The sequence below is a fragment of the Siphateles boraxobius genome, unplaced genomic scaffold, assembly GCF_051911475.1.
Source record: "Siphateles boraxobius isolate OS27281-9 unplaced genomic scaffold, OSU_SipBor_1 15, whole genome shotgun sequence".
Taxonomy (NCBI): domain Eukaryota; kingdom Metazoa; phylum Chordata; class Actinopteri; order Cypriniformes; family Leuciscidae; genus Siphateles; species Siphateles boraxobius.
Window position 1 is genome coordinate 2,427,780 of NW_027508755.1, and position 26,940 is coordinate 2,454,719.

The 26,940-nt window shown below is 37.0% G+C and overlaps 2 protein-coding genes and 1 non-coding gene across 6 annotated transcripts; 2 read left to right on the plus strand and 1 right to left on the minus strand.

The window, feature by feature from the left end:
* Nucleotides 1-6,899: 6,899 nt before the first annotated feature.
* On the minus strand, nt 6,900-13,309 carry LOC143738608 (winged helix repair factor 1). Of its 4 annotated transcripts, none has more exons than XM_077230605.1 (7): nt 13,246-13,309; nt 12,845-12,937; nt 9,992-10,137; nt 8,297-8,532; nt 7,380-7,477; nt 7,159-7,306; nt 6,900-7,084 (listed from the first exon to the last, which is right to left on the minus strand). In XM_077230605.1, the coding sequence occupies exons 2-7, from the start codon at nt 12,933-12,935 to the stop codon at nt 7,030-7,032; spliced, it is 774 nt and encodes a 257-aa protein (XP_077086720.1). In that variant the 5' UTR covers nt 12,936-12,937; nt 13,246-13,309; the 3' UTR covers nt 6,900-7,029. The 4 variants fall into 4 exon arrangements, with proteins under 4 accessions (XP_077086720.1, XP_077086719.1, XP_077086721.1 ...); XM_077230604.1 differs by having other exon boundaries at nt 9,992-10,140; XM_077230606.1 differs by lacking the exon at nt 13,246-13,309 and having other exon boundaries at nt 9,992-10,140; nt 12,845-13,139.
* A 451-nt stretch (nt 13,310-13,760) lies between these two features.
* On the plus strand, nt 13,761-13,925 carry LOC143738703 (U1 spliceosomal RNA). The gene has a single exon (XR_013203953.1). It is a non-coding gene; the product is annotated as a U1 spliceosomal RNA (small nuclear RNA).
* An 8,798-nt stretch (nt 13,926-22,723) lies between these two features.
* Nucleotides 22,724-26,825, plus strand: LOC143738564 (uncharacterized). The gene is made up of 8 exons (XM_077230563.1): nt 22,724-22,794; nt 22,880-23,014; nt 23,853-24,015; nt 24,142-24,177; nt 25,226-25,281; nt 25,494-25,561; nt 26,587-26,630; nt 26,715-26,825. Exons 1-8 carry the CDS (start codon nt 22,765-22,767, stop codon nt 26,798-26,800), a joined length of 618 nt encoding a protein of 205 aa, XP_077086678.1. The 5' UTR covers nt 22,724-22,764; the 3' UTR covers nt 26,801-26,825.
* The last annotated feature ends 115 nt before the right edge of the window (nt 26,826-26,940 follow it).

Here is a 26,940-nt window from a genome sequence, read left to right on the forward strand (position 1 = left end):
TCTGAGAGAATATAAAGATGCAGTTGAAAGAGTTGAGACAAGATACATGGATCAATATTGTTAACATTTATGAATTTTTACATTTTGAAAAAATTACAGAAATTGTTAAAGTTATAAATCATAATAATAGAAATATGCACCCGTGAAACATTCTGAGATAATTAGGAAATTTTGAATCATAAAGAAACTTTTGTGAGTTAAACTTTGATTTATTTATGTTGATGAGATATATAAGACTGAGCAATTAGGTGCTCTTAAAGTAATAAATAAATAATAAGATATTAAGAACACGTGTTTAAATATTATACTTTCTATCTGAAGGTGTTTAGAATTTGTATCCCGTTATTCCTGGGAGACAGTGTGAAAGAACTTGAAAAAAAAAATTGATCCATTGCAGAGATTCTAAGAGCAAATGGTTTATGTTTAACTAAGAGAATTTTTGTGCATTGAGCATTATATGAGAATGAGATTGGGTGACCAATTTAAATATAAATTGTGATTTGAACAAGCACATAACAGGCATCATATAGTCATTTTATTTTGGTTTCTTGAAGAAAAAGAAAGAAGAAAAGACAAAAGAAATTCTCTTTACAATATACACTGTATTCTGAAGAGTAGTTTTCTTGCTTTTTTCCTGCGTCTTTGCAACGAAGAAACGCTTGCTTTTTCCCGCAATGAAGTACGCTTTTTGATAAAATGAGGAACTGCTGTCTTGATAACCAGATGAGATTTTTAGTTATTAAACTATAAGTTTACTTTGAGTTTTGCGGTTCTCTTGAGTGTTCAAGAATTTCAGACACCAGCCTTGAACAGTTGGATGACTGTGGAGAGAGAAAGAGGAAGTGGTGCCCTCAGCTCCCCAGCTCCTGAAAGAGGAAGTGGACCCTTCTGAGGGGTCAACTCAAGACAGTTCACTTGAGGTGACAATTCACTTGAGACTTTTCCTAAAGACAATTTTGCCATACATTATGGAATTTTGTGCCAGGGTGAATCAAAAGCCAGACCGAGAGTGCCATCGCAGCCTGATGATCAAACGTATCAGCCCAACAAGTCAACTGAACGACAATCCACACAGAAAAGAAAGACCTCCATCCCCTCACTTGTGGGCCAGGTGCTGAATTTTCAATGATCACTACAGAGAACGTTTCAAATTTAGTTAATTATCATATTAACTTGATTATTGTTTTTGATTATCCACTGGTTTCAGCAATTCTTCATATTTCTTAAACTAACACTTTGAATCTGCTTCCAATAGGACCAGTCCAGCTGCCCTACTACAGTAAGTTCAATAGCAATAGCAGAAGTGAGAGATTGACTCACCAATCAGTTAAAACACTGGGGCTGGATTTGGCACAGTGAGGGTTATCACTCTAACCAACTAGTGGTAAAAGTATGAATAGGTTATTGACTATGCAGAATTATCTGGAAAGGGAAATATAGGGCATAAGGTGTCTAAAAAGACATGGCTAGAAAAGCAACAATATTGGTCACTCCATTTCATTTAAAGGTAATTCTCTGGATTCAATAAGAATAATGAATCTAAAATTTTAAACTTTTGAAATCACATGCTGTCATCACCAGGGGTAGGAGATATAAATGTATGTTTTATTTTTGTCCAAAGATTGAAAATTGTGTGAAGATTTCCAAATCTTCTTTTAAATAGCTTAGGAGCAACAACAAAAAGTTTAGAGAAATTGAAATTGTGTAATTTAATGACAAATTGCATTTGAGGGATTGAAGCTGAATCTCTCAACTGCAACTGAAGGTCTATATTATTATTATTTTAAAGTGTTTAATCTATTTGATTTTGAGGTTTACGTTCACTGTGTTTAAACTAAAACACATTGTGACTGCATCGGACAATTGAGAATTAATATCCTAACGTTTAGACACTGTCGCAAGGGGAATGCCACAGTGTTTCTACGTTCAGTAGCTTCTGTCGTAAAAGTTGTTACCGTTCGGATTTGGTGGTATTCCACTCCTAATAAAATATATATTCCTCATTCAGTTCATAAACTGCTATGGCAGACAAAAAGGTATGATTCTCTGGCCAGAGAGGGGTGTGTGTGTGAGAAAGTTTGTGAATGTGAATGAATGGAAATTTTAATAGATAAGATTAATTATGGTGCTAACCATAAAACTCTGATTTTATATTTCTATCTTATGGTAAACTTTATCATACTTCCCATTTTCAGGTCTGATGGTGACTAACTTTCCATTCTAGATCCAACAATAGAGCAAAATAAATCTTACTTCCTTTTATTTAGGATGTAGCTTTCAGACAAACTTTCGATATGATCTAACCATCTAAGAAACTTTTGACTCGATGTAACCTTGATCAATGGAACTTTGAAAATGGACTAAACGTTCTGTTCTTTGACTGTATTGAAAAATGATTGACTGAAATATTAACCCCTTACAATGTTTTTTTTGAAGATACAGGATATTTTTTGCTGATGTCACTAACAGAGTAAATTATGCCCAATAAAATAATGGCCATGGATGATTTTGGCTAATTATCCTGAGATGGGTTATTGTTGTGGCAGAAAGAAACAGTGCCACACCTGCGCAGCATATAACTCTGGGAAGGCAGAGAGCAAGGATGCTTGCCCTGTCCACCCCACGTTAACTTCTTCCTTTTACAGGATGTCATGATGGATCCAATCGAACAGAACTGATTCTGTTCCAAATGTATAAAATATTGTCTTGTTACTGTTTATCATGAAATTTCACAGGTCTGATCAGAAAGGACGACCAGCGAGACAAGCAGATTATGTTAATACATGTTGTCACTAACAAAAATAGTTAAGGTCTCCCTTAACAGGTCAAAGCAGCCAGGAAATGGCTCACTCCACAAACAAGGTCCTATCTGGGGTGCGGTGACACCTCTGTGCAAGCATCTAACCTTTAAACTACACCAACCAGGAACCAGCCCTAAGCAACCCCAAACACCAACAACAACGCGACGACCAGCACACCTGGGAGCAAATGTGGTCTAACTGAGTGTTCAAGTGCAGCATGTGTGTTTTTATATTCATAAGTGATGCTTTTGATCATATTGCTGTTTCTGTTTGAATTTCCTCCAGGATGTGACCAGGGTAGAAAGAGAAGGGAAGTTTGCCTGTTCATCGTGACTACTCATCTGACACTGAAAGAAATCACTATGGGTTAAATTTGTTATGAGGAAAGCCGTGTAATTGCCAAAACATTTCAGTTTTGGAAGGTTTTCCTTATCCATAATGCTGTAACTGACTAAATGAACTGGATTAATAGAATCCATTATGAATTATTCCAATTTGCAAACGACACCCAATTGGTTTTAGAACTCTTGCGGAGAAAGGGGAGTTTTGTGTTAAATGTGGAAAAGAATGTTGTACTTTCATTCCAGCTTATGATGAGGATGGGAGTTCCATCTCAAAATACTGGACGATATGACAGAGGTGCGGGATGATCTGTGGCAGGATGAACAGGCAAAGAACAAACCAACAGGATGGGGGGTTAGATTGGATCACTGATGCCTTCCGCAATGCTTTTGCTTAGGAAGCAATAATGTGATATTTATTGATGTTTTATTTGGTTCAATCAAACTGTAGGACCGAGAATTTAAATATAGGGCTGAGATTTGAACAATTACTGATTAATTTGAAAATATTTTAGGTACATATAAATTAAGAAGAAGAAAATCTTTTAATTTTGTAGATTATAGGGACTCTAACTAGGTACATTACTGAAAAATAAATAATCTAGGGATTACTTTTGAAGAAACTTGAGGGTTTTACAATTATACTGAAGACATTACAAAAAAATATTAATAGCAATAGTTGTTCTCTAGTAAGAGAGAATAGGTGATAAGTTACTTTGCCGGATTAGGTCTGAATAGATAATTAGGTAAACTTCTATAGTGATGAACTAATGACTACATTATATATATATATATTTTAGATGTTTCCAATTGCTAAAATAGAGAAAAACCTTCAAAAGGGGATTGATTTTGGGAAACATATTTAATTTATGGATTAATTATTAGTTGAAGAAGTTACCAGTGTGATTACTGAAATGTTCCTTTAATGTATTGTCTAATGTCTGTATTTGATATCTGAGAGGTGACTGCGGGTCTAGTCTAAGCTAGGAATACAGCAACAGTGCTTGCTTATTAGCTCGGCTTCCAGAAATTAAATATTGTGTTGTTATTGTTTTGTTGAGAAAGGTCTTCCATGTGTTAAAACAAATTATGTAGGGGACACAGTTGAAACCTAGAGAAAGAGAAATATTTGAAACAAAATAATACAATTATGGAAATTTGTGTTAAGGATAAAAAATGAAAGATTATAGAACCTTTTTGGCTAGATTTTATTACACAGATCCTTAAATAGATCTGACTAAGTAAAACAATCGCCTGCTTGAATTAAAAGCTAACAAAATATGATTAAGGAAAATAGTTAACAACAGTATCGGCCTGTTAAGGCCTAATAGATCAATGTGATTCGAAATGTAGTAAAAGATGTTGATGAAAATGATTAGAGATAACGGGTGGTGTTAAAGTCACTGACTTATAATGTGATGATTCGGTGGAGCAGGTAAATAATGCAGGTATGGACAATTGATTAGAAGAATTAAATTTAATATTGGCCATTGTTTTATGGCCAGAGAGGGGAATGTGGTGGAAAATTTAAACTGAATATTAAGAAAACCATGTTTTAATATTTGTCCTTGTTTAACCTGCTAAATCTCTAAAAACCATGTCCTAAGACTTTCTGTATTTTACATGAATGTGTGTGTGTCGAACCCCTGACTGTGTGTATAAATAACAAATATGGGAAATGAAACTAGACAGATGACTAAGTTAGAACTTGTGATCAATGAAGTAATCGTCAAAACATATTCTTCTCTACCCAGTAACAGAAGAGACTGTAAATGAATAACCAATCAAATTAATGTCATTATGCCATACCTCCCTATTGTATAAAAACTGTTGTTTCCGTGTTTTCGGTGGGATTCTCAATGGAAATTGTCTGAGATCCTCCGGCCTTCTTTATTCTTGGGAGATTCTCTGAGAAATGCTCGAGAACTCCTGGCCGTAATAAAGAGCATTCAAGGGACATCTACTGAAGTCTGTCTGTCATTTAAGCTGCGCAGCATAGGAGTTGTTAGGTAAAGGAAAAACTCGAAGCTAAGACGTCGATTGGGGACGTAAGAGAGCTTGAGTAGAGTAGTTTAGCAAACTCGAAGCTAAGATGTCGACTGTAGACGCAAGAGAGCTTGAGTAGAGTAGTTTAGAAAACTCGAAGCTAAGATGTCGACTGTAGACGCAAGAGAGCTTGAGTAGGGTAGGATTAGAAGAAAAACTCAGCGGTTGTCGATTGTAGACGCAGGGAGCTGGAGTATTACAGAGTGAGCATTTTAGGGAAAGCGGATAGTCAGATTATAGGTTAGCATTAGGAAAAAGGAAAATTCCACCACAATTATCAAATCAAGCCAGTTGCTTTACTGGAAACAAACAGACATTTAAATGAAATCCTGGTTAAAACGTAGCAATACTACAGCGGAGAACGGGGTGGATGAAGAAAAAAAGAAATCCAAAGTGGAGCCAACAAAATACCGTCAATACCAGGATGCCTGGGTATGTTATGTTTTGATGGGATTCACGGCAACAAAGTTACTCATGGTGTGGCGTTTTACATTTCGTCCCCACTGTGTAACGTTATAGCTACGCAATACGAAGTGACCGTTCTCGAAAGGGAACATACTCGATTACTATCATAACCTCGGTTCCCTGAGAGTAGGGAACGGGTATTGCGTAGCCTGTCGCACTGTAGTAACATGGCAAGTTGTCGCTTCAGTCGATTTAATCCTGCCGAATGGCGAATTCGGGTTCCCTTTATAGGTGATCTGTGTGTATACGGGCTGATAGCTGATTGGCGCACACGTCAGAGGCACCTTCGCCATTGGATGTGCAGTTGCTGCAGCACAGCCAATCAGTGATTGTAGTAATCAGTAGTCACTGATCACTACTTCGTAGTCATAGGTACATTACTATAGAGTGCTGAAGTTATGACGTAACTTTGTAGGACAACCCGGAAGTTAGCGGCGCATGGGTTCCCTCGATCGAAAAGCTATGCATTTTCCCCATAGACTTTTGGAAAATCGCAAAAAATAAGATCTGTGTTCAACAAAGAGTTGTGACCCTTACACGTTTTGTCTATCAAGATAATCTTAACAAGTTAATCCAAAATGTATACATTTTGAAGCCTATATAAAGTTTAAAAAACCACAAGCACACAATAAAGTTTGGAAAAAACCACAAGCAGGTTATAGCTGGTGTGTTTTATGTCATAGATCAAAATGTGAAAATATTTAGAGGCTTTGTTAACCACAGACCTTATTTCAGGCGATTTAGCAAAAACCCATTCAAAAACCCATAGACTTTAGAGCAAGGGAACCGGAAGTGCTAAAATGCTAACTCACTTCCGCGTTTTGGCCTACAAAGTGACGTCATAACTTCGGCACTCTATATCATAGTCATAGCTTTTATTTCTATCTCAAATGATTGGGGCCGGTCAGGGGGTACTTGGCTGAGAAAAAATTTGATAGGGGGTACGTTATTGAAACAGATTGAGGAGCACTGGTCTTAAGTTTTTCATCGCCATCTACTGGCCTGTCAGCAGAATACAGCGTTTTTAGTCGTTTTTGCGGATCGTTTTGAAAAAGTCTGTACGCAGAAAACTCAAAGAAAAAAAGTCTCCGTTTTAAGCATATCGTTGTCGTGTAAACGTACCCTGATTCAGAGTTACTTTAACACTCTTTAGAGTGGGCTCTAAACAGAGTTAATTGAACTCAGTTAATTAAATCAAAAACATTTAGAAAGACAGACAGAGAAAAAGAAAAAGTACATTTGAGAATTGCAGTTCGGTAAACTTTTATTAAATATATTGTGCACCATTCATTCTGCTGTTTGTAACCAAAATAATACGGCAATATATACATTATACAGTTTATTAAATTCTGTACAATCCAAGGCAAGTGAAGCGGTCAGTTGATGTTTCCGTCCACGTATCGCAATAATGTCCCTGATGTTGTCTGTATGCTACAAACAAACACAAAACAATAATCAGTCATCAGAGTATAACTCAAATCTAATGTTTTATACAGCTCTCTTACCATTCTACTAACTCTGCTCCAACTATATCGTGAATGTGATACTTCATCTGGAATTTAACATGTGAAGTTGTGCGGCGTCCCTCAAGCTCAGTCTTCAGGATTTCACCGTATTTGGATTTCTTCACCATGCCAAGAACCGCTTTGCGCCCTGTTATAAAATCGGCTAATTCAGTAGCAATTGTTAAAACGCTGATTGTCAGTCTTGTGGTAAACACACCTACCCTTAATGAAGTACTTAATGAATTTGCCAGAGTTTGGGATTGAAAGCCACCAGCTGCCCGCATCCCTCACTGTGAGGACGCCCGACTTCACCAGCTGCCTGCAAGCCAGAAACCATCAGAAATAATAACCATTACCATAGTAAACATGGTAAATATGACCACATGAAGAAATCACACAAATCATAATGGCTATCACAATCGTGCATTTATTTTTATTGTTTTTATTGTCTCGTCTCTTTATACCGGACTGTCTGATATCCATATTTAGCTCCACCAAATAATAAACCAACTCCAGGCTTTTCAAGGGCTTCCTCTGATTCTCTGATTGAAAATATAACTATATTGGGAGAGAGTGCTAAAGCTCCTCAGGTCGTATTTTTGGTGGCACATTTGTAGAAATTATCATTCTTTCTAAATGTGATATAAACATAGTGTCCTGTAACTAAATAAACAGAAACAGACTGAATAAGTAGCTATGTGTGTCATCTTTATTTTGTGAAATAAAGGTAAATCACTTTATTTCTGTGTGACTAATGTGCAGTCTTTACACAAATGAATTAATTATGATCAATGTTTCACATTTTATTGTAAACCTGTGGTAAAACATCTATGCTTGGGTTTTAAATCTTTAAGTAAACATTAACAACAAAAAATGCCAGCAAATGGTCACTTTTATCATGTTCGTTTTGCGATCTCGCTGTTTCCAGGGATTTCTTTCTGATTAGTTTTCTGATAAAACTTCCATTTGTTGGTGAAATGAAGGGTTTGTGTGTCGTTGTTCCAGAGAGGCTTGTTACGGGTGGGTTTTTGTAAAGCGCTGAGGAGCTCCAGGCCCGACCCGTTTAAAGCCCTGGCTCGCACTGGCCCGTCAGTGGAAACACGGCTAATGAACAACATACCGGCATTTGTGTCCTTACGTGATCTCAGAGTCCGTGAAGAGGAACTCCTTCAGCATCTTTTCTTTGTTGAAGCTCAGATCGGAGCAGCCTGGAATCAGTTTATCCAGGAATTTCTCCACAGTTTCCAGCGTTTCTCTTCCGGCTTCGCCCTGCAGGACTTTGGCTCTGTAGTCTTCAGCAAACACCAGAGCGAAAGCCTCTGAGTCGAAGCCCAGCTGGAACATCAACAGCTCGCCGCTCGCCCTCAGCTCATTCTGAGCAGGAAAAGGAGAAACCAGTTGCAGAAACACTGTAAAGAGCTAGTCTGACCAGCTAGCAGTTAGCCTAGGGGTAATCAGGCTTACTTTTTAGATTCAAAGCTTTTAAAAATTGTTCATTAGAGGACAATTGTTCATTGCTTGTTCAAATTGTTCAAAAATTGTTCATATGCTTTCTTAAAAAGGCAAAAGAACGCATGCACGTTTTCTTAATGATAATTAAAAACCAACAGACTGATGAAAATGCGGGACATTTTCTCAATATGCGACGTGCGGGACAAGGGGTGAAAATGCTGTGCGGTACAGCACAAAGCGGGACGGGTGCTCACCCTAAGTGAGAAGCATTCAGATTTCTCCATTATTAACCGTAGACCTCTATTAGATCAAACAGCGCTGACGTGGAAACCAGGAGAAACATTGTGCCATGAATGAACTAGTTATAGGTAACCAGTAACTAAGTCCACAGATCGGCAACATTCACCATGGATTTAATGTAGTATTACTAACAGTAACCATGGAAGTTTGGCCGGAATTGTATAATACTTTCAAGTGTGTCAAACATCTTTTCCCAGCACTTCAAAAGTCTTTTTTGTTCGCTTTTATCTGATGACCAAAACATCATCTTTCAAATATTACCCCCATTTATAAAACTAAAAGTTTCAAGATGTAGGAAACCTCACACTTATTCACAATAACTCACAATATTTTTTAAATTTGAATTACAATTTTAACCGGTAGGTGGCTGCCATTTCAACTCCCAAATATTTATTTTTGAATACATTTTTTTAGTTATTATTTCAATCAACATCATTAATAAAAATTGCTGCCCTCAAATGTTAATCCGGAGCCTTGCAAACTTAAAATAATACTGAAATAAAATTAAAATAAATAAAAAAAAATTAAATAAAATTAAAATAAATTTAAAAATTAAAAAATGATTAGGAGCTGTTTTTGTTTTATATAAGAAGACACCCCAGAAGATGGGTCAAGTGTAGCTCTATCATTGTTCAAAGTAAATAAAAAGATTTTATGATGTTAGTTTTATTTTATTTTTTTAAAATTAAATCAAGGAAATTTCTCTGCCATTTCTTTCTTTTTGCTGTATCATATCGAACCGAACCATGAACCATCACACCCCTACTATTTATACTATCAAATATAGTAATTTAAAGGTAAATAAAAAAAATAATATATTCTCCCAAAAAAAATGGATTAAAAAATATTATCAAAATTAAATAACATAAGCCTTCTGGACAAAAAAATCCATGAGAGAAAGATGTTACAAAGTGCGAAGGAAGGATGAAGTTGAAGTTATGACCAGTTTTCAAAGAAAAATGTGCTACTGGCCACATAACTTATGACTGTCTGTGCTAAGGTCATTATTAAATCGTTATTAAATCATCTAGCCCAGCGTCTACTTTGCGAAGATGAATACTTGAACACAAGCGGGTCTCACCAGCTGCTTGTCCACGGAGGTTTTGTCGCTGTGTAAACTGTACAGCTGGTGTTTTAGCACCACTGGAGGGAGACTGTCGTTGAAGAGTTTGCGTGAAAACAGTGTCATAAGGTTCTGCAAGCTTGAGCGGATATCAGCTGCTCCTTCTGCTGAACAAACACCTTTATTGCATTACTTACATCAGATTCACACATTTATGTATGACTTCTTTTAACTCAGAAATAGGTTTCGCAGACAAAGGATTAAAATGAGCTGTTTTAACTGAAAGCATTGGTTTGTCAACTCAACTCAAGATGCTAATAAGTTAAGTTTTTTTCTCTCCCTAAGGCCGTGTGTCCACCAAAGCGTTTTTAGCCGGCTGAAAACGCTGGACGCTCTGCTGAAAACGCCTAGCTGTGGGCACTTGAGAGCGTTTTGGCAGCGCTGCGTTCTTTCAGTTGAGACGATTCGTTGCTATGATACAGAATATCCGCAGCACAGTTTACTTGTAACTGATTTCGCAGATAATTTCGTTTCATACTAAAAATTTATTTTTCATCCATTTTGTTCGGTTAGCTCTGCTGGTTGATGTCGTTGTACAGAAAGAATGTTATGACAGTTGGTCGTGTGGTATTTTTACCGCCCCTCCTCCACTGTGATTGTGCGGCTGTGTAAAAAGTGACAGTCATGAGCGCTGCGTTTTACCCAAGCGGCAAAAGTTGAGTTCGTCATAAGGTCTGTTTAGCCGCAAATACTTCATCGAATATTACAGTTATTAAAGATGTAACAAACTTACTGTCACATGTGAAGCGATTGCTGATTTTCTATCTTCCGAAATGGCGTCTTTACAGTCATCGGCTGCTTTCGGTTTCACTGTGAGACGGGTAAATATCAAGCGGCAACCTCCCCGTCTCTCTCTTGAAACCAACACGGAAGTGAATTAAACTGCAATTCATCGACTGACCGCTTGAGGCAGGCTGCAAAAGTGAGTCAAATCTGTATCTCCCCCATGTTAAAATCCCCAATTTTACAGCAGAAAAAAATATGTTTACAGCCTGGAGCAAAAAGTGGTTTTGGTCTATATAGCTAATTTTGCCCTTCATGACAACTGTGAGGGGGTGAATTTTTTTACACCTCATCCGTTTAAATTATATTAAGCCTTAAAGTTCTGCATAATTAAGGACGTGGCCACTTGCGTGACTGGTGGATTGAGGCTGCTATAACTGCTAGCCGACGTTTGTCTCTGTTAACGTCACCCTCAGCTGCTGTACTTGCCATCTCTGCAGTGTTTGTGCTTTTTTCGGGATTATTTCATACAATTTAATACACGCATTATACCTTTGCCCACGCCGTTGGATTCTGTCGGTGTCGAGTATGGAGAGAACAACCAACGTTGTATTTCCAGTTGTTTTCCTCGCATGCACTAATGGATGTCTGACAATTTCGTTGCTTTTTGGAGTATACTGTACAGGCTACACTCGTTATGCGGTACCGTTGCTCTCAAACTTTTAAGTGTTAAATAAAAAGTACCGTGAGAAAATCCTGCAGGTGTCAGTGCTTTCTCTCCGTCCATGCAATAGATACACACCCTTGAATGAGCGCGGATTTCTAGTGCATTTACTTGAACTTCTGAGGTAATATTTTTGGTTTAACCCATTTGAGAAATTGAGAAGCGGCCAAAATCAGATTTTAAAATCAACTGAACTGAATAAAGCTCTTGATGAACTTGACGTGCGATGCCGCACTGACTGACATGTATGCGCATGAATCACTGTCACACGCACAAGCTCAGAGCAATATTGTAAGTTACTGCATGATAATACATTTTTAACTAGCAGAATAATAATGCATCCCGATAAACATAGTCTCACTTTTAGTTACGTCTTTTAATTATTATAGTATTTTGAAGGGCAAAAACATGAACTTTAACTATTGGCTTTACTTCTACATTCAGCTGTCACTTTAGCACGAGGCTAGTAGCATAGCATTAGTACCTCAGCTCCACCCACGCTCCGCCTCTTTGCCCATTTTCTTTTATCCGGGAGTGACGAGAGCTGACGCGATGCCAAGATGGCGACGGTTGGCCCCGCCTACTTTAGGCTTCAAAAGCACTCTTCAGAAACCTACGGGTGACGTCACGGACACTACGTCCATATTTTTTTTACAGTCTATGGTTTTACCCAAAGTTGAACATTTTTCAACTCTCGGCGACCAGTAAAAAACGCTGGGCGCTCAGCGCTTGAGCGTTAAATACACGCTCAGCGCCTCGTTACGCTCATGGCATTTAAAAAACGCGGCGCTCCCATTGAAAACAATTGGAATTTTACGCCAGCTGCGTGAAAAAACGCTTTGGTGGACACACGGCCTAAGGCACGTTTACAAAAGCTACTCAAATGCCCTAAATGCACTAAAGCCTAATCCTGGCTCAATCTAAACCCAGTCTGTGAAACCGGAGTGTAGTATTTTAAGCCTTTAATAGCATGTGTATCTTACCATATTAATATATTTACATACTTTAAGATGCTTGCAAAACCACTACTGTTCAGGGAGTCATAAGCGCTCATTCATTATATTTAAATTTTACTTAAAGTAGGGCGGGGCTTGATTTTTGATTGGATGGTTGGGGTTTGCTATTGGTGGATCTCATGTGAGTGACAGGTTGCCCCGTCACTCTCAAATACTCACAAAAACAGTTGGAGATTAAACAACATTGGCCGAGTGATGCAGTGTGACGTTACATAATCATTTTGATTGATTGCATGCATTCATATTTATATCTGGAGCCTAACATGAGTAATATTTTAAGGAGGACAGACGTTAACTGGCACATTACTTTATAATGTCTATTTAATGTTAAGTGTTTTTGGGTCTTACCATGACTGTCTCCGGTAACAGCGTCAGCTGCGGATCTGCGTCTCTTCATTAAACAGAAAGTGTCTGCGATTAGCGCTCGCTTTCTGCTCATTTCTCATTGAATTCAGAGAACATTTATCTGTTTTCACTCATACAGCTGCTATATACTCGCGGCGATGAGCGGAAAACGGTTTATATCATATATCCCTGCTGAAAATACTTAAACCGAAACTCGATTGATTGTTACTCAAGTTCACATGTTTGTTCCTCATCAAAAACACAACAGCTGACCGAGACTCTTCTTCGTTGGTTTTAGGATGAATGAGCGAATCTGCTGCCCTCTGGCGGACGGTTTTAAACCAACACGCACAGATCTGATTGTTCCAATAGTAGCATTTCCTAAAATAATATATGTTGTGAACAATCCTGTGTTTCGATCATAGGCTGTAAAAAACTCTCCAGTTATGTTGCGACAGCGAGTTTGTGTGCGCCCTTATTATTTTAATTATCCGGAAGTGATGTAGACAATGACTCGTATTTTAAGTCATGGTTATTTTTTAATAATAAAACCGATGGAAAAACAATATCTTTCAAATAGTGTACAAAAAAACGGGTGAATTGTTTAACCCCTTTCAAATTAGGTTTCAAAACTCTTATTATTGAGTTTTTACATATGATTTCGAGCATCTGTTGTTCCATTGGCTGGTGGACGCTTTGCTTTGTGTTGCATCACGGGATGTGTGTACCACAAAATAAAACGAATTATTTTTGCTTTTGTTGATATATTAAAATCTCAATTAACAGCAAAACTTTAAAAGAAACAAAAACAGGAATCTTTGTCTAGATGCCGGTGACTCGTATGGAGTGACGTGTCCATCACCGTCACTGAGACCCGTGTTTGCTGAAGTCAGTGTCCCTCAGACATATGATATAACTCATACTTACCTGGCAGGGGAGACACCATGATCATGACGATGGTTTTCCCAAGGCGAGACTTAGCCATTGCACTTTCGGCTTTGGTGACCTTTGCGAATTCCTCAAATGTGGGAATCTCGACTGCAGAATTTATGATAGTGGGGGACTGCGTTCGCGCTCTCCCCTGAACATGTGGTAAAAGTTAAATGGGTAGAAAATATTTTTTAGTCTTGGTGAGTAGAATTTTGATATCGTTTAATATGAATGGTTTTTCCGGTCATTATTGGTAATGTTTGTATATTTAGCTAAAGTTAATATTAAATAGCTATATATTCATTTAAATGGATTTGGACATTTCTATGAGCCTAGTGCTACTAACAGTATTTGTTAATTAAATGTCACTATAGTAACCGCTCGTTCTAATCGTCACGCTAATGTTATACAAATCAAAAACCAGCGGTTTTTCCCATGCACTTCGGATTATAAAATGTTGTATACATTGTTTCGTTCCCCAATAACATGAATACAGCTCTGAATTGTTTTACATCTTAGATGCTTGAAATGTTCTTTCAGTCTGTTATTGTCTACAACTACTGTATACTGTGTTTATATACATAATACTTTTTTATGTTTTACGGATTTATATGCATTGTTCAGTGTTTTTAAAGCATCCCAATTACATAGATTACTAAAGGACCAATTTATCTTTACTATGTAGTTCATTATGTAAAATACATTATTGCACATTGTAGATGATGCATGGACTAAATCATAATTTATGAATTGAGCAAAGTCTTGACAGCATGCAGACTACAGTTATAAAAATGCTGTGCTGTTCATAGAAGTTATGAGAATTACACAATATAACGAATAACTTTATAACACTAACAAACACACCGCTTTAAAACAGATAACCATCAACAATTTATGAAAGCCATGTATAGTTGATTTAAGTTATTGCATATCATCATATTTAACTTTTGATAATATGCATTATATGTTTTTGTTCAAAAGTTGAGGAATATGCTATTGTTTAATGTGGTATGACAGATTAAATGCATTAATTAAGTTTTAATTAGGGGTACAATGTAGTCGTTTTTGGGGTTTTATGCAGATCGTGTGACGTCCAATACAAAACTTTGCCTTCACTGTCGACATGTGACGTATCGATGAACTAATATATGCAGGGTCTTTCTACTAATTTCTACGAAATTCTGCAATCTGATTAGTAGTCTACGGTCAGTGACTGTAGACTCTCGGTCAATCAGAACGCTTAGTTGTCTACGGTCAGTGACTGTAGACTCTCGGCCATTTGTATTTGTAAAACAATGTTTGTTTTGCCAAAAAAAAGTCTAATCTTAAAAACAGAGATTTTCATACAAGATTTAATAAATATTTAAAAGAATGTTTGATCTGACTCATTTAAGATATATATCTATATCTATATATATATATATATATATATATATTGAGAGAATATACGCTTATTTCACGCGGCTGCCATTTTGAAATCGAAAGCGAGGCTGTGGTGGGAGGCGCCGCAAGCGGAAACCCGGAACTGCGGCCAAAACAATGGCTTGGACCACAAACCTCGACTTTTTGCCACGGTTCACGATGAACGACGTTGAAAACTGGGCTGAGGAGGGATGTCGAATACCACGAGCAATATTATTAAAAGGATACAGCAACTGGATAGAGGGCTACATTACTGATATTGAAGGTAAGTTAACGATTTTGCCAGTCATAAGCTGTGTGTCAAAATACGGTTAGACCTAACGTAAGTCACAACTAAACTTAATTGTCCAGATTTGCGATACACTAAACGAATTTTTTTAAAAAAATTGATAATTAATTGTGCTGTATTTTGTAATGGTGGCGTTACATTTTGTGTAAACGAACGTTAGATGTTATAGTTGTGACAACAAGGGTCATCCAGCTAACGCTAAATGATTTTTCAGTCAGGACGAGTGAGACAGGCTGTGTTGTGAGGGCCAAATCATTTCGCTCACTGAGAAAAAATGACACTACTTACAATATACAGGTATTTGGGTAACGTTTGTAGACAATAAGTATTAAAGTTCAAGTTTATCCTGTTCAGTTCACACGAATTTGCACCTGATTGCTTTCAAAACATCACATTTTCCCTGCTGGGCAACATACAAAAGCAATAATACACAGGTAAACGGATGGATATTACTAAACCTATATTATACATTGCACAGTGGCCTGCACAGTCAATTGATGGGGTATGGGGAATCCCAGCAGGGTCAGGTGTTTAAAGCTCAAACGGATCATGGGTTTTCACATCACCACTGTGAGGAATTGTTGCAAGGGGCTGGTTGGTTGGTTATATATCCTCTCTAACAGTTACTGAAAATCCACGATTCTACAAAAGCTTGTATACTGTGTTGAATTTTCTTTGCAAGTTCAAACCTTATTTTTAAGTTTTTATCAGTTAAAAAACATTTATAAACTTTTTATGGTTTGTTTACCTGTTTTCGCTGTGGAGTTTCCATCTGAAGGCCCCTTCATTCGGCAGTCAAAGTGCAATTGCAAAGCTGGCCAGGGTCACTGCAATCATCAAGTTGGACTACTGTACACTCTTGCACATTTTCTTAAGATGGACTGCAAATCTGTCCCTCCTATAGTTAGTAAAACCTCCCTGCCCCAGACATGGCATGTTCCTTCCCGGACATTAGGCCTCAACCCAAAACCTATTAATACAATAAAAGTCTCAAAATTAAAGCCACCCACAGCAAATCCACTCCCAAAGAAATGTAGAAGAGGTTGTGATGGTGTCATACCCAACCTCTATTGCCCTGTTCCAGTCCCCATACCAAGTGATCAGTTTGCTCGTGATCTTCAAAAGAATCTTGCTGATATTGGGAGCAATTGTCAAATGTATCATGTACTCTAAGCATCAAACAGACATCCAGTGGACAAAGTTGCAACAGAGTTTGAAGACCTACCCAGTGGATCCGTGCTGACCTACCAGGAGCTCACCCTGAACACAACCACTGACCATCACCCATCGTTTCCTCTGCCACCACAGACCTGTAAATATTCCACTGCCCTAACTGAAAACGAGAGCAATTACCACTGTGGCATGACAGTCACCCTCTCTGATGCAGAATCACTGGAGATGGAAACAAGGGAGCAGAGCACAAACAAGACCTGGCACCGTATCCGCTCCCAGCGCCTGACTTCATCTGTGTTCAAAAGGATAGTTTCAAGGATTGCAGACTTTGACAGTATAGCAGCGAGTATGCAAAGACAGAAGAGGGCTGTGCAGACAAGGGCAATGAAAAGGGGGCTAGAGATGGAGCCCATTGCAGCGGTACAATATGAACAGGTAACGGGTAATTCCACATTACCTTGTGGCTTTGTCATAAATCCTCATGCCACCCATTTAGGTACCTCACCGGATCGTAAGGTTGTTGACAGCGCTGGGCTTCTTCAGGGGCTTCTGGAGATTAAGTGTCCAGATGTGGACAGTTTGGTTGAGTGCAGATACCTTTCTGCTGGGCCAGATGGTGCTTTCGCCCTTAAACCCAACCATGAGTGCTACTGCCAGGTAATGGGACAAATGGGCATCACATGGATGATGTGGTGTGATTTTTTATGTCCATTGCACCAATGAGTACCATCTAGAGCGGATCCACTTTGATGCAGTGAAATGGGAGTCTATGCAAACAAAACTGCCCTGTGCAGATGAGAACACCATAGGAACAGGAAGCACACATACATACACATAGTAAGCAACATTCATAGATAAACCACTGTTAAGTCATTTACATTTTCTGTAATGTTAAGACAACTTTAAAAAAATGTTTTACTCAAGGAAGCAGAACAAGGCACTATGTTATATCAATGCATTTTTTTATTGGTTCAGGATTAATCATACATTGTACATAAGTTGTCATGAATTAAAAAATATTTATCAAAAAGTTATCACATTAAATGTCTTATCACACTGTAATATATACTGAACTGTATACATAATATTTGTTTGTTCTCATTAAAAACAACTAAATCATGTCTTTAAATAGCTTGTCACTGTAGTTTTTGTGGAGGAAATGGTGCATTTACTGGGACTTTTGTTTTTATGCAGTAAAGATACAGACATTTGATAAACAATCCTTAGTTGGATTAATCTAAATCAGTCTTCATGTTATTGTTGACCATTTTCTTATGGAATAGCAACAGACCTATCCTTTTGATATGTCAAATGGTCACATCAGTTATTTCATTCTTATTTACTACTGTAGTTTTACGCATAGCTTTAAAACATTTATGAATGCATTTCAATAAAAAGCAAAAGCGAGCTATGCAGTAAAATGAAAAGGGCTGCTGCTGCAATGTGTTAAGAACAATGATAAGGAATATTTACATGTCAGGTTTTCCAGGAACAATCATCTTGAAAGATGAACACAATCAGTTTTTCTTTTTGCATTTAACCGAAAAAGATTCAAAAAATACTATCACTCATAAACATTTGAAATTTTGTGTTATTAGTCATTGTAGTCTTGAAGTATGTACATTGTTTAGAAACTGCTGAATGAGTTTTGGGTAACCCTTCAAATAGATGATACACAGGATTAAAAGAGAGGTCCCTGAAAGTTGGTAAGTAGAGCACAAACAGTCCATAGCTGGTTAACTGAACCACACAGTGAAAGGGGCATCACGCCGTCAAATATGTGGTATTCTTTGATGCGCCTGATTGCCCTGTCTACATGGATCCTCAGGTGAGCAATTTCTTGTGTGTAATAAATTTCCTTTTCACTGAATTTCCCACTTGACCCCAATGTTGGGATTACTAGTTTCACACTTATGTCAGCGAGGAGGTCTTTTATAAGAAACCCTTTATCTGCAATGACTTCATCGCTTGGTTCCAGGAGGCTCAGAACGCCTGACTCTTTGGTGATTTCCTTGTCTGAGATGGAGCCTGTGTACAGGTTGCTAACTAGGCTAATTGACCCAGAAGGAGTAATGCCAATCAGTGACTTTAGCGTTGTGGTACCTTTTTAATGAGTGACTGTGTTCAGGACTTTTGAGCTTGCAGTTTGGATGTGGATCTCAGTACAGTCTAGCACCACTCGTGCTTTGGGGAATGTGTTTTTAAAGATTTGTGGCATTAGTTCATCTATAGCCTGCCTACTTGGCCATATTGAGAGTGTACCTCATGAAGAGCAGGTAGTTGCCCCATGTTATGCATGTCCTGCTGACAGTGGCTTGTGACTAAAAAGGTTTTGAGTAAGGATAGACTTTGCCATCTAGACTAAGTGAATGCCACATCAATTTGTCTGTGTTCGGGCTGTTAAAACAGTTTAATAAAGCAACATGTAAAGGGCTTAGACTGTCATCGTTAATTTATTCAGTTTTACATTTAACAGATAAGACACAATTTATTAAGATATACAATAGATTTATTGATGACTGCAATTACTAGACGCATTACTCGACATAGCTGGTAACTCACTTTACTTCCTCATGCAGATTTGAAATGTCCACATCATCTTCTTCCTCATCAAAGTTACCAGTCACACTACAAAATCATCGCAAAACATTATTCTCGATGACCTTAGTTCAGTAATCTCAAGCAGTTCATATCTGTAACGTCATAGCTAAGGTTTAAAAACATAACTGCAACAATGGTTCTCTTTCTGATCCTGATGTTGATCGTCTTGCCCCTTTGACACAAGCAGGATCCCTACTCAGACATTATTATTATGCAGTGGTGGAAAGAGTACTGAAAAAACATACTCAAGTAAGAGTAGCATTACATTCCAAAAAATGTAGTGTGAGTAGAGTTTCTACCCCTTACAATAAACACTGTGCCCTACAATTTATACATTTAAAAAAATTGTACATACTGTAATTCACATTATATTTTGTTCTTTGTTAGAAAGATTGAAGAATATCTATCATCCATCTTTTTAAAATGCATCAAATAGAGAGATTAAAAAATACCCAATTTCTCTCCAAAACGGTATCAATGTTAGTGTTTTGATAAATGAGAATCACTAATATTATCAGATTACCTCACCTAATGCACTGAAAAAGGCTAAGATAATGAGATAACACTAATTACACACTTTAATTCCATGATATTAAATATGTTACAATTTAAATGTAAATGCACATTGTTCTAGAAGGGTGCATCATCCATTACAGTTTACACGGCTACATTTACTCACATTGTAATGCTGATAATATAATTTGTAAGGAAAATTGTGCATTAAATAGGGAAGTTATATCCAGGAAACTTTTACAAAAGAAACAAACACACACACACACACAAATGCATGTCTCTGTAGTCTCGGTGAAGCGGTCTTATAAGCAGCATCCACACACACACACAAAAAAAAGTTCAACATGAAAAATGTTTTTGCGCAAGTGCACTTGCCAAATGACGACGGATTGTAATGGATCAATCAAAAAACGTTGTTTATTAACGAGCTGTAGTCACGCACTGACAGAAATGCAGTTCAAGTTAACGCCATGGTTCATAGAGTGCACTGATTCTGAATCTGGCGGCATGGCGAGCGCGAGACGCGGCAGTGCACAGATCGTGACGCGCGTCTCTCTATAATGTGATTTTGAAGTAAATGGGAGCGGGAATTCACCGCATTATGAACTCGTCACGCAATACCCCCAACCTCAGACCAAATGTTAGGCCCTGTAGACAGGCCAGCCTATATAAATATCATATTAAGCAGAAATGTGAAATGTACCTTATTAGAGGATTGATATCTGGATTGATGCGTGAAGAATGCACTTCCACAGCAGTCACGAGTAACAGCAGGAATAGGCGGTTAAAGTTGTCTATGCTTAATTGGATTTGATGACAGTCACGAGACCGCTTACTCAATCCAATCACGTTGATGGATAAAAATAAAATACATTTAAAACAAGCATGTAACGAGTAACGACCACAAACAGAAGGAAAATAGCGGAGAAAAAGTACCGATACATCACTTAAAATGTACTCAAGTAAAAGTAAAATTACAAAAATTTTAAACTACTCAAAAAAGTACAATTTCTGAAAAAAACTACTTAATTACAGTAACGTGAGTATTTGTAATTCGTTACTTCACACCCCTGTTATTATGTTTATTTCGAATATATGTAAAAAGAACATCCGACAAGAAAATGAAATCAAGTAATACCAATGCATTTATTACTTCTGTCATGCTGGTAAGCAAATTATTTGGTTATTTGACAATTAACGTTACCTCTGGATGCGTTGAATTGGCCTTCTGGTCTTGGGGTGACACCATGTAAACAAGGACGGCACACATGTTTTTCAGTTTGTTCAAACCGGTGAGCGATCTAACTATGCTCTCTTTGGGGAAGTGTTTAGAGCACACTCTTGTGTTGTCTGTGATCTAAGATAACAAATGTAATAACATGCGTGTTGACGTGTAATTAAACTTACGAAATTCTAGGGGTTATAATCTCAGTAAGCTAGCTTAGCTAGCTTGTTACATTAACGTCACCTGAAAATAAGGTCCAACGTCTTTCCTAATCTTGGCAATTCACTGGCGACAGGTGTCCGGTTTACTCGGGAATCGATGGAAAGACAGACATTGATCACATTCTCTTCTTTGATAAGATGTACCAACCCAGTCTCTTCCTACTGCGTATCTATACCACGAGTTTTCATTTTCATTTGGCGTAGTATTTACACGCCAAAGTCACATTTTGCGTTCATATGGTACGCAAAACCCTCCCGTTAAACTTCTATTGATGGAAAATGCGTGTGCATTGCACGCAGAAATGTATTATAGTCAACGTCATCGTCCCGCCCCTTAAATCGTACGAAGATTCACGATTTCATCTCGTGCAGGTGCCGAAGTCGCATGCAGAAATACGTTTTTCTTTTTTTTCTTTTTTTTTGTACAGAAACTTGACTGATTATCTCTAATGGGGGCGAATATTGTTCCTACATCTAATATTACACGCTTGCTCATAATAGTCGGGGGATTGTTTTTACAGTTTAATTCTAAACAATCCATTTCCGGGAAACAAAATGTTTGCAGAATATTCAATAATTCAATTTTAATAATTTATGCTAGTTAGTAGTTAAATATCTGTCTGCTTTATTTATTCTGCTCTCTGCTTTTGTCTTTTTGGCTCATATAGGCCTACACGCATTTTTGTTTCTTTGTTTGTGATTGTATTTGTAATAGTAAAAGTAGCCTACCTACTAATAATAATACAAATAAATGAATAAATTAAAAAAGGTATAATTTGCCCCGAATTTTAGTCCTTCGCTGCTCCAGGAAACACCCACTACCGCTTGGAAACCAATCAAATGTTTAAACATTTTCAGCGCCCTAATCACTGTCACGCCCCTCAATACACAGTGCTCAAGTTCGCCTCGTCCATCTAATCATCAGAATACACAAGTAAGTATTTAGCAAAATAATAAAACATTTCAGTTAAATTTTATTGTAAATGCAAGTGTTAATAGCTTCCGATATCTAATGCGTGTCAATGCTGTCAGTTATTCTTTTAAGTGAGCATGCACATGTAGCCCTACAGTTGTCAGGCGATTAATGTCTGTTTAAAATAATGTATTAAATATTTTAGGATAAAATGTAGTGTAAGAGTTTGCTGTGCGCAACGATTACTTTTTATTGATGCATCATGTTTTGTTATCAAGTTATGATGAGATCACACTACTTTATGTCTTTACCAGGCATTACGTGTAGATCACAGATAGAATTCAACAGCCCTGCACAATAATCACATGCTTCTTATCTTGGCCAATCCTGAAAACATTTGATGATAATGAAAAAAAAAGTATTTAATAAGTATGTGTGTGTGTGTGTTATGTATATACATACACGCACACCTCTCAAATATCATATACTTATCAAAGATAAATTAATCTTTAATTCAAGTTTTGTATTTGATGTCTTTCTTTTATGCTATGTCAAATTTAGTCATTTTGTTTTGTTTTTGCATAGTCCAAAATGCCAGGTTCAACCTTACGCCAGTGTCCCCACTGCCAGATTAAGATGAACTGCCGACACCGGTCCTGTTTTAAGGTGATTGTGCATAACTAACACTGTTTCTTTATGTGGCATTGGATTTATTTTAATACTCAATGTATTTCTGTTTCTCTTTTTGTAGTGTGGAAAATTGCTTAATTTTAAAAATAAGCAATCAGTGCGGTTGGCAAAGTTTCGTGCCAAAGCCCAGCAGTGGGCTAAAACAACAGTTAGGTCACGGAATCAATCCAAAGTCCTTGACAATTTAGCCATCATGGTAAGCAAAGTTCAACATTAAAGTTCTAATTTAATTACCTCACACTTTGTTCTAAACTAAAACTTTTATATAGGAGGCTATATACAATATAAATGTTTTACATACATATACATAAACATAGTACATTACATGATCATGAATAAATTGTAATTCCTGTAAACTGACAGTTCAAATAAAAAGTAATTCATATTATTTCCACTAATTTGCCACTAATGGGCAGAACTCTTGTAAATAAAAAAGAGCTAATAAGCAGTTGGTAAAGTCACACATCACTGCAGCTGCCATTAGAAGCTCTGGTTCCCAGAAAAAGGAGAACTACTGCACAATCACAATGACTAAATCTGAACTAAATTTACACTTTTAACTCTATTTGACACAGTCTTATGACACAGTTTGTGTCCGATTTTATTGATAATTTTACAATATGTTTTGAGATTTCAGGAGTTCCCCATTCAAGTAAATAGCAGTTAGCCTTGCATAACCTAAAAAAAGTTGCCTGGAGGCGTTGCAAATATGGCTACCAAGTGAACTGATGTTCATTGAAAGCAGAAAGTTTGTCATACTCAACTTAAGCAAAGCCTTGATTTGTTTTTGTTTTTTGCTGAAATAATACAGTCTGAATAACCTTTCAGAATTTGTGTATGGTATAATATAAATAATAAGCCTGGACATTTAAAAAAAAAAAAAACCCTCAAAAACTTGAAACTTGTGTTTCAAGCAAGAAAAAACACATGTTGTCTTGGAGTCACATGATGCTAAGCATATTTTTAACTGTTTCTTTCAGAATTATTATGAACCGTTTTTAAAAGCTGTACTGTTTGACGTTCATATATTTTAGATGGAGAAGCTGAAAGCTCTGGGATATGTTCCTCTTCTTCTACTAGGGAAATGTTCGAAGGCCCATAAGTGGACAGCAGAGGTCCAGTGTCCCTTTGAGTTCCCAGCTGAGGGACATATGGTGATGGAAAAAATGCTCATCCTCTTTGAGCATATTTTACAGGGTAAATTGTATTTGCAAGCACTGATGCCTAAGTACTGTAGCTATACAAGTTTCTATGTTAAACTGCACTTTATTTCAAAGTTTTTTTTTATGTGTTTTAATATGACTTTAATGGTACTTTTTTAAGGTTTGAGTCCAGAAGAAGAACAAGAGGTCACAGAAGGTAATGAAGCAGAAAGGCAGGACTTGAAAGAGACTGTAGAAGATGAAGAAAACATTATACTGGAAAACAGTGTAGAAGTGGAAACACTGGAAGATCAGATCGAAGAACAACAGATAGAAAGTGAGGAGGAAGACCCAGAGAGGCCTGTTGAAGAACAGAGATTCAAAAGTCCAGAAAAAGAACAAGAGGACACAGAGGGTGATAGGACAGAGAGTCAGTACTTAAAAGAGGCTGTAGAAGATGAAGAGTGCATTTTATCAGAGAAAAATGTAGAAGTGAGGATGAAGGAAAGATCGGAGGATAAAGAGCAAATTGAAGAACAACAGACAGAAAGTGGAGGGGAAGAACCAGAGAGACCTGTTGAGGAAGAAGACATGAAAGTGACAAAAAAGACTAAACAGGCAAAGGAGATGAAGAAACGGGCAGAGAAAAGAATGATCAGTGCACTTAAGATGAATGAAATGGAAGAGAGAAGAGAGAAAGAGGGAGTCGTATTAAAACCAGAATGGTGAGTAGAAGAAGATGGGGTGAAGCAAAGACTCAAGATATATGAAAACATTACACTCCTATTATTTATCAATAATGCCCAACTTGGCAAATTAATCCAACCTTCTAAATAAAAGAGCAAATTGTTGCTTAGAAAAGTTAACACGTCACACCAACTGCTGTTAGAAGCTCCGGTTGCTCTAGAAATAGACAGTATTCTGAGATTCGCGTACATGACTGCTCAAGCACATTGGCTGCTCCAGTCTGAAAGCACTTTGTTTGGGTTTTTTATACTTTAGGAACATAGCAAAAAAAATATGAGACTGTTGTCAGATTTTATTTGTGATTTCAAATCTGCAATTTAATCTTAAATGTAATAATTTAACAGTTTTGGAGAATTTGATGTTTCCCCATTCAGAGAGATAGGAGCTGCACTTGGATGCCCAAAAGGCATTTCAAAGATGAGCGCAGAGTGAAATGACTAAGGGTAAAGCCAGTACAATGAGCAAGGAACAATGTGAACTTGAACTAACTAAGGCTAAAAAATTATTTTCCTTCACAGCAAATCAGCTGTCAACATGGCAGCAAAGAGAAAGCGCCAACAAAAGACGGACACAGGTATAAAATGTTATACAATACAGTTAGCTCTTTGCATTGCTAGTCTATTACACATTGTCATCCATTTTGAAAGTTATCATAATATTGATGTTTATATTTGTTTCAGTTCTGTTCAGATTTTTAGATGTTTAGAAATAGTTTTGCATTCTATCTCTGTTCAAGTTACCGGTAAGTAATACATTTACTTCTAACCAGATTTTACATTTGTACAGAATGTCCATTCCATTCTTCTCTGGACGTATTTCCAGTGGAATTTGTATCGAAGACGCGTCTCAGAAAGGTTGGCATTGTTCTGCATCTTCAATATGTTAATGTTATGTGTTTCATAATACCGGTGATGTTTGTACAGAACATTTATTTAAATAATTTATTAAATTAAGTAATTCATTTATGTTTTTGCTCAAACTATGAATGGATCAGTATCCCAAAAGATTTAGCTCTGTTGTAATGTTAATAACTCCACATTCAATGTATGCTAATGTGTAAGGTACTTTGTTGCAAAAAATAAACATCTGGAATGGAATTCATATTTGCTTACTGATTACAGTATGAGTACAGGCAGTGAAAAAGAGCATAAGGTAGAAGATCACACAGCAATACACAAACAATGATTAATAAGGTGAAGAATTGTAAATTCATATTTTAATATAAAATATTCTGTACAGTACTACAGTGTTGGCTTCTACAGTATAGTATGAATATAACATATAATCTAACTATATAACATGTAGAGTTCAGGTGTGTATTTCCATTGCTTTTGAATATGTTAACAGCAGTTGTTGAAGTTGCTCTTCAGTCTGTTAGGCTTTGCTTGAGTGGCATTTTTGGGTCAGTTTTGGTTAAGATGATAAGAATCCTAAATGATGAATTGGAATTCAAATTTCAGATTCCATACTTAGATGACAACACCTGCTGTAGTGTGTTTTTGCAAGTGTAGGTATGTTGGAGCTTTGCTTGTGGAGAAAGGTCTTTTTAATTGGTCTTGAAAGCTGTGTGTTAAGGTTAGGGGTAAGTTTCTGTTGTAGTAGCTTTCACCTTTCAGCATGACACCTTCGTTACGTACTTTACATAACTCGACCTGCAGCTACAGTACACCTGTCTCTGTTTTTGTGCTGGTGGCATTGCTGTACCACAGTAATGCCACATGAGGATGGTACATAGCTTTCCATGGTGCTTTGTTAAAAGCTTTTGATGATTTACGTTAAATGCTTTAAAAATGTATTAAGTGATGTAATGATATGTAAAGATTGAAATGTAATGATGATTTGTTTTGTAATTGGCTCTTTATTTTTACCTAATTCACAGGGACGTAAAGAGGTGTTGGTGCATTGCTTGCCTTGTCCATCCTGGTAAGAATAAGTAAACCTACATGGCAACTTAAATCACCTCTGTACATTTCTCATTTATTGATTGTTGTTTTTACTTTTTTCCAGTAAGAAGACATGGCCACCCACCTGGCAGCCTGAAGATCATGTTCAGATTACTCTTAATCAATGTTAATTACATTACCGGTCCATGAAGACAGTTTTTTGTTTGTTTTTGAACCACAGTTTCTGTTATAGTGGACAAATAAAGGTTTATGTTTTCACTATGTCCATTTACATCTTTTGACCTTAAAAAAAAACCACCACATTTTTATGCCTGAAATAGGTATAACAT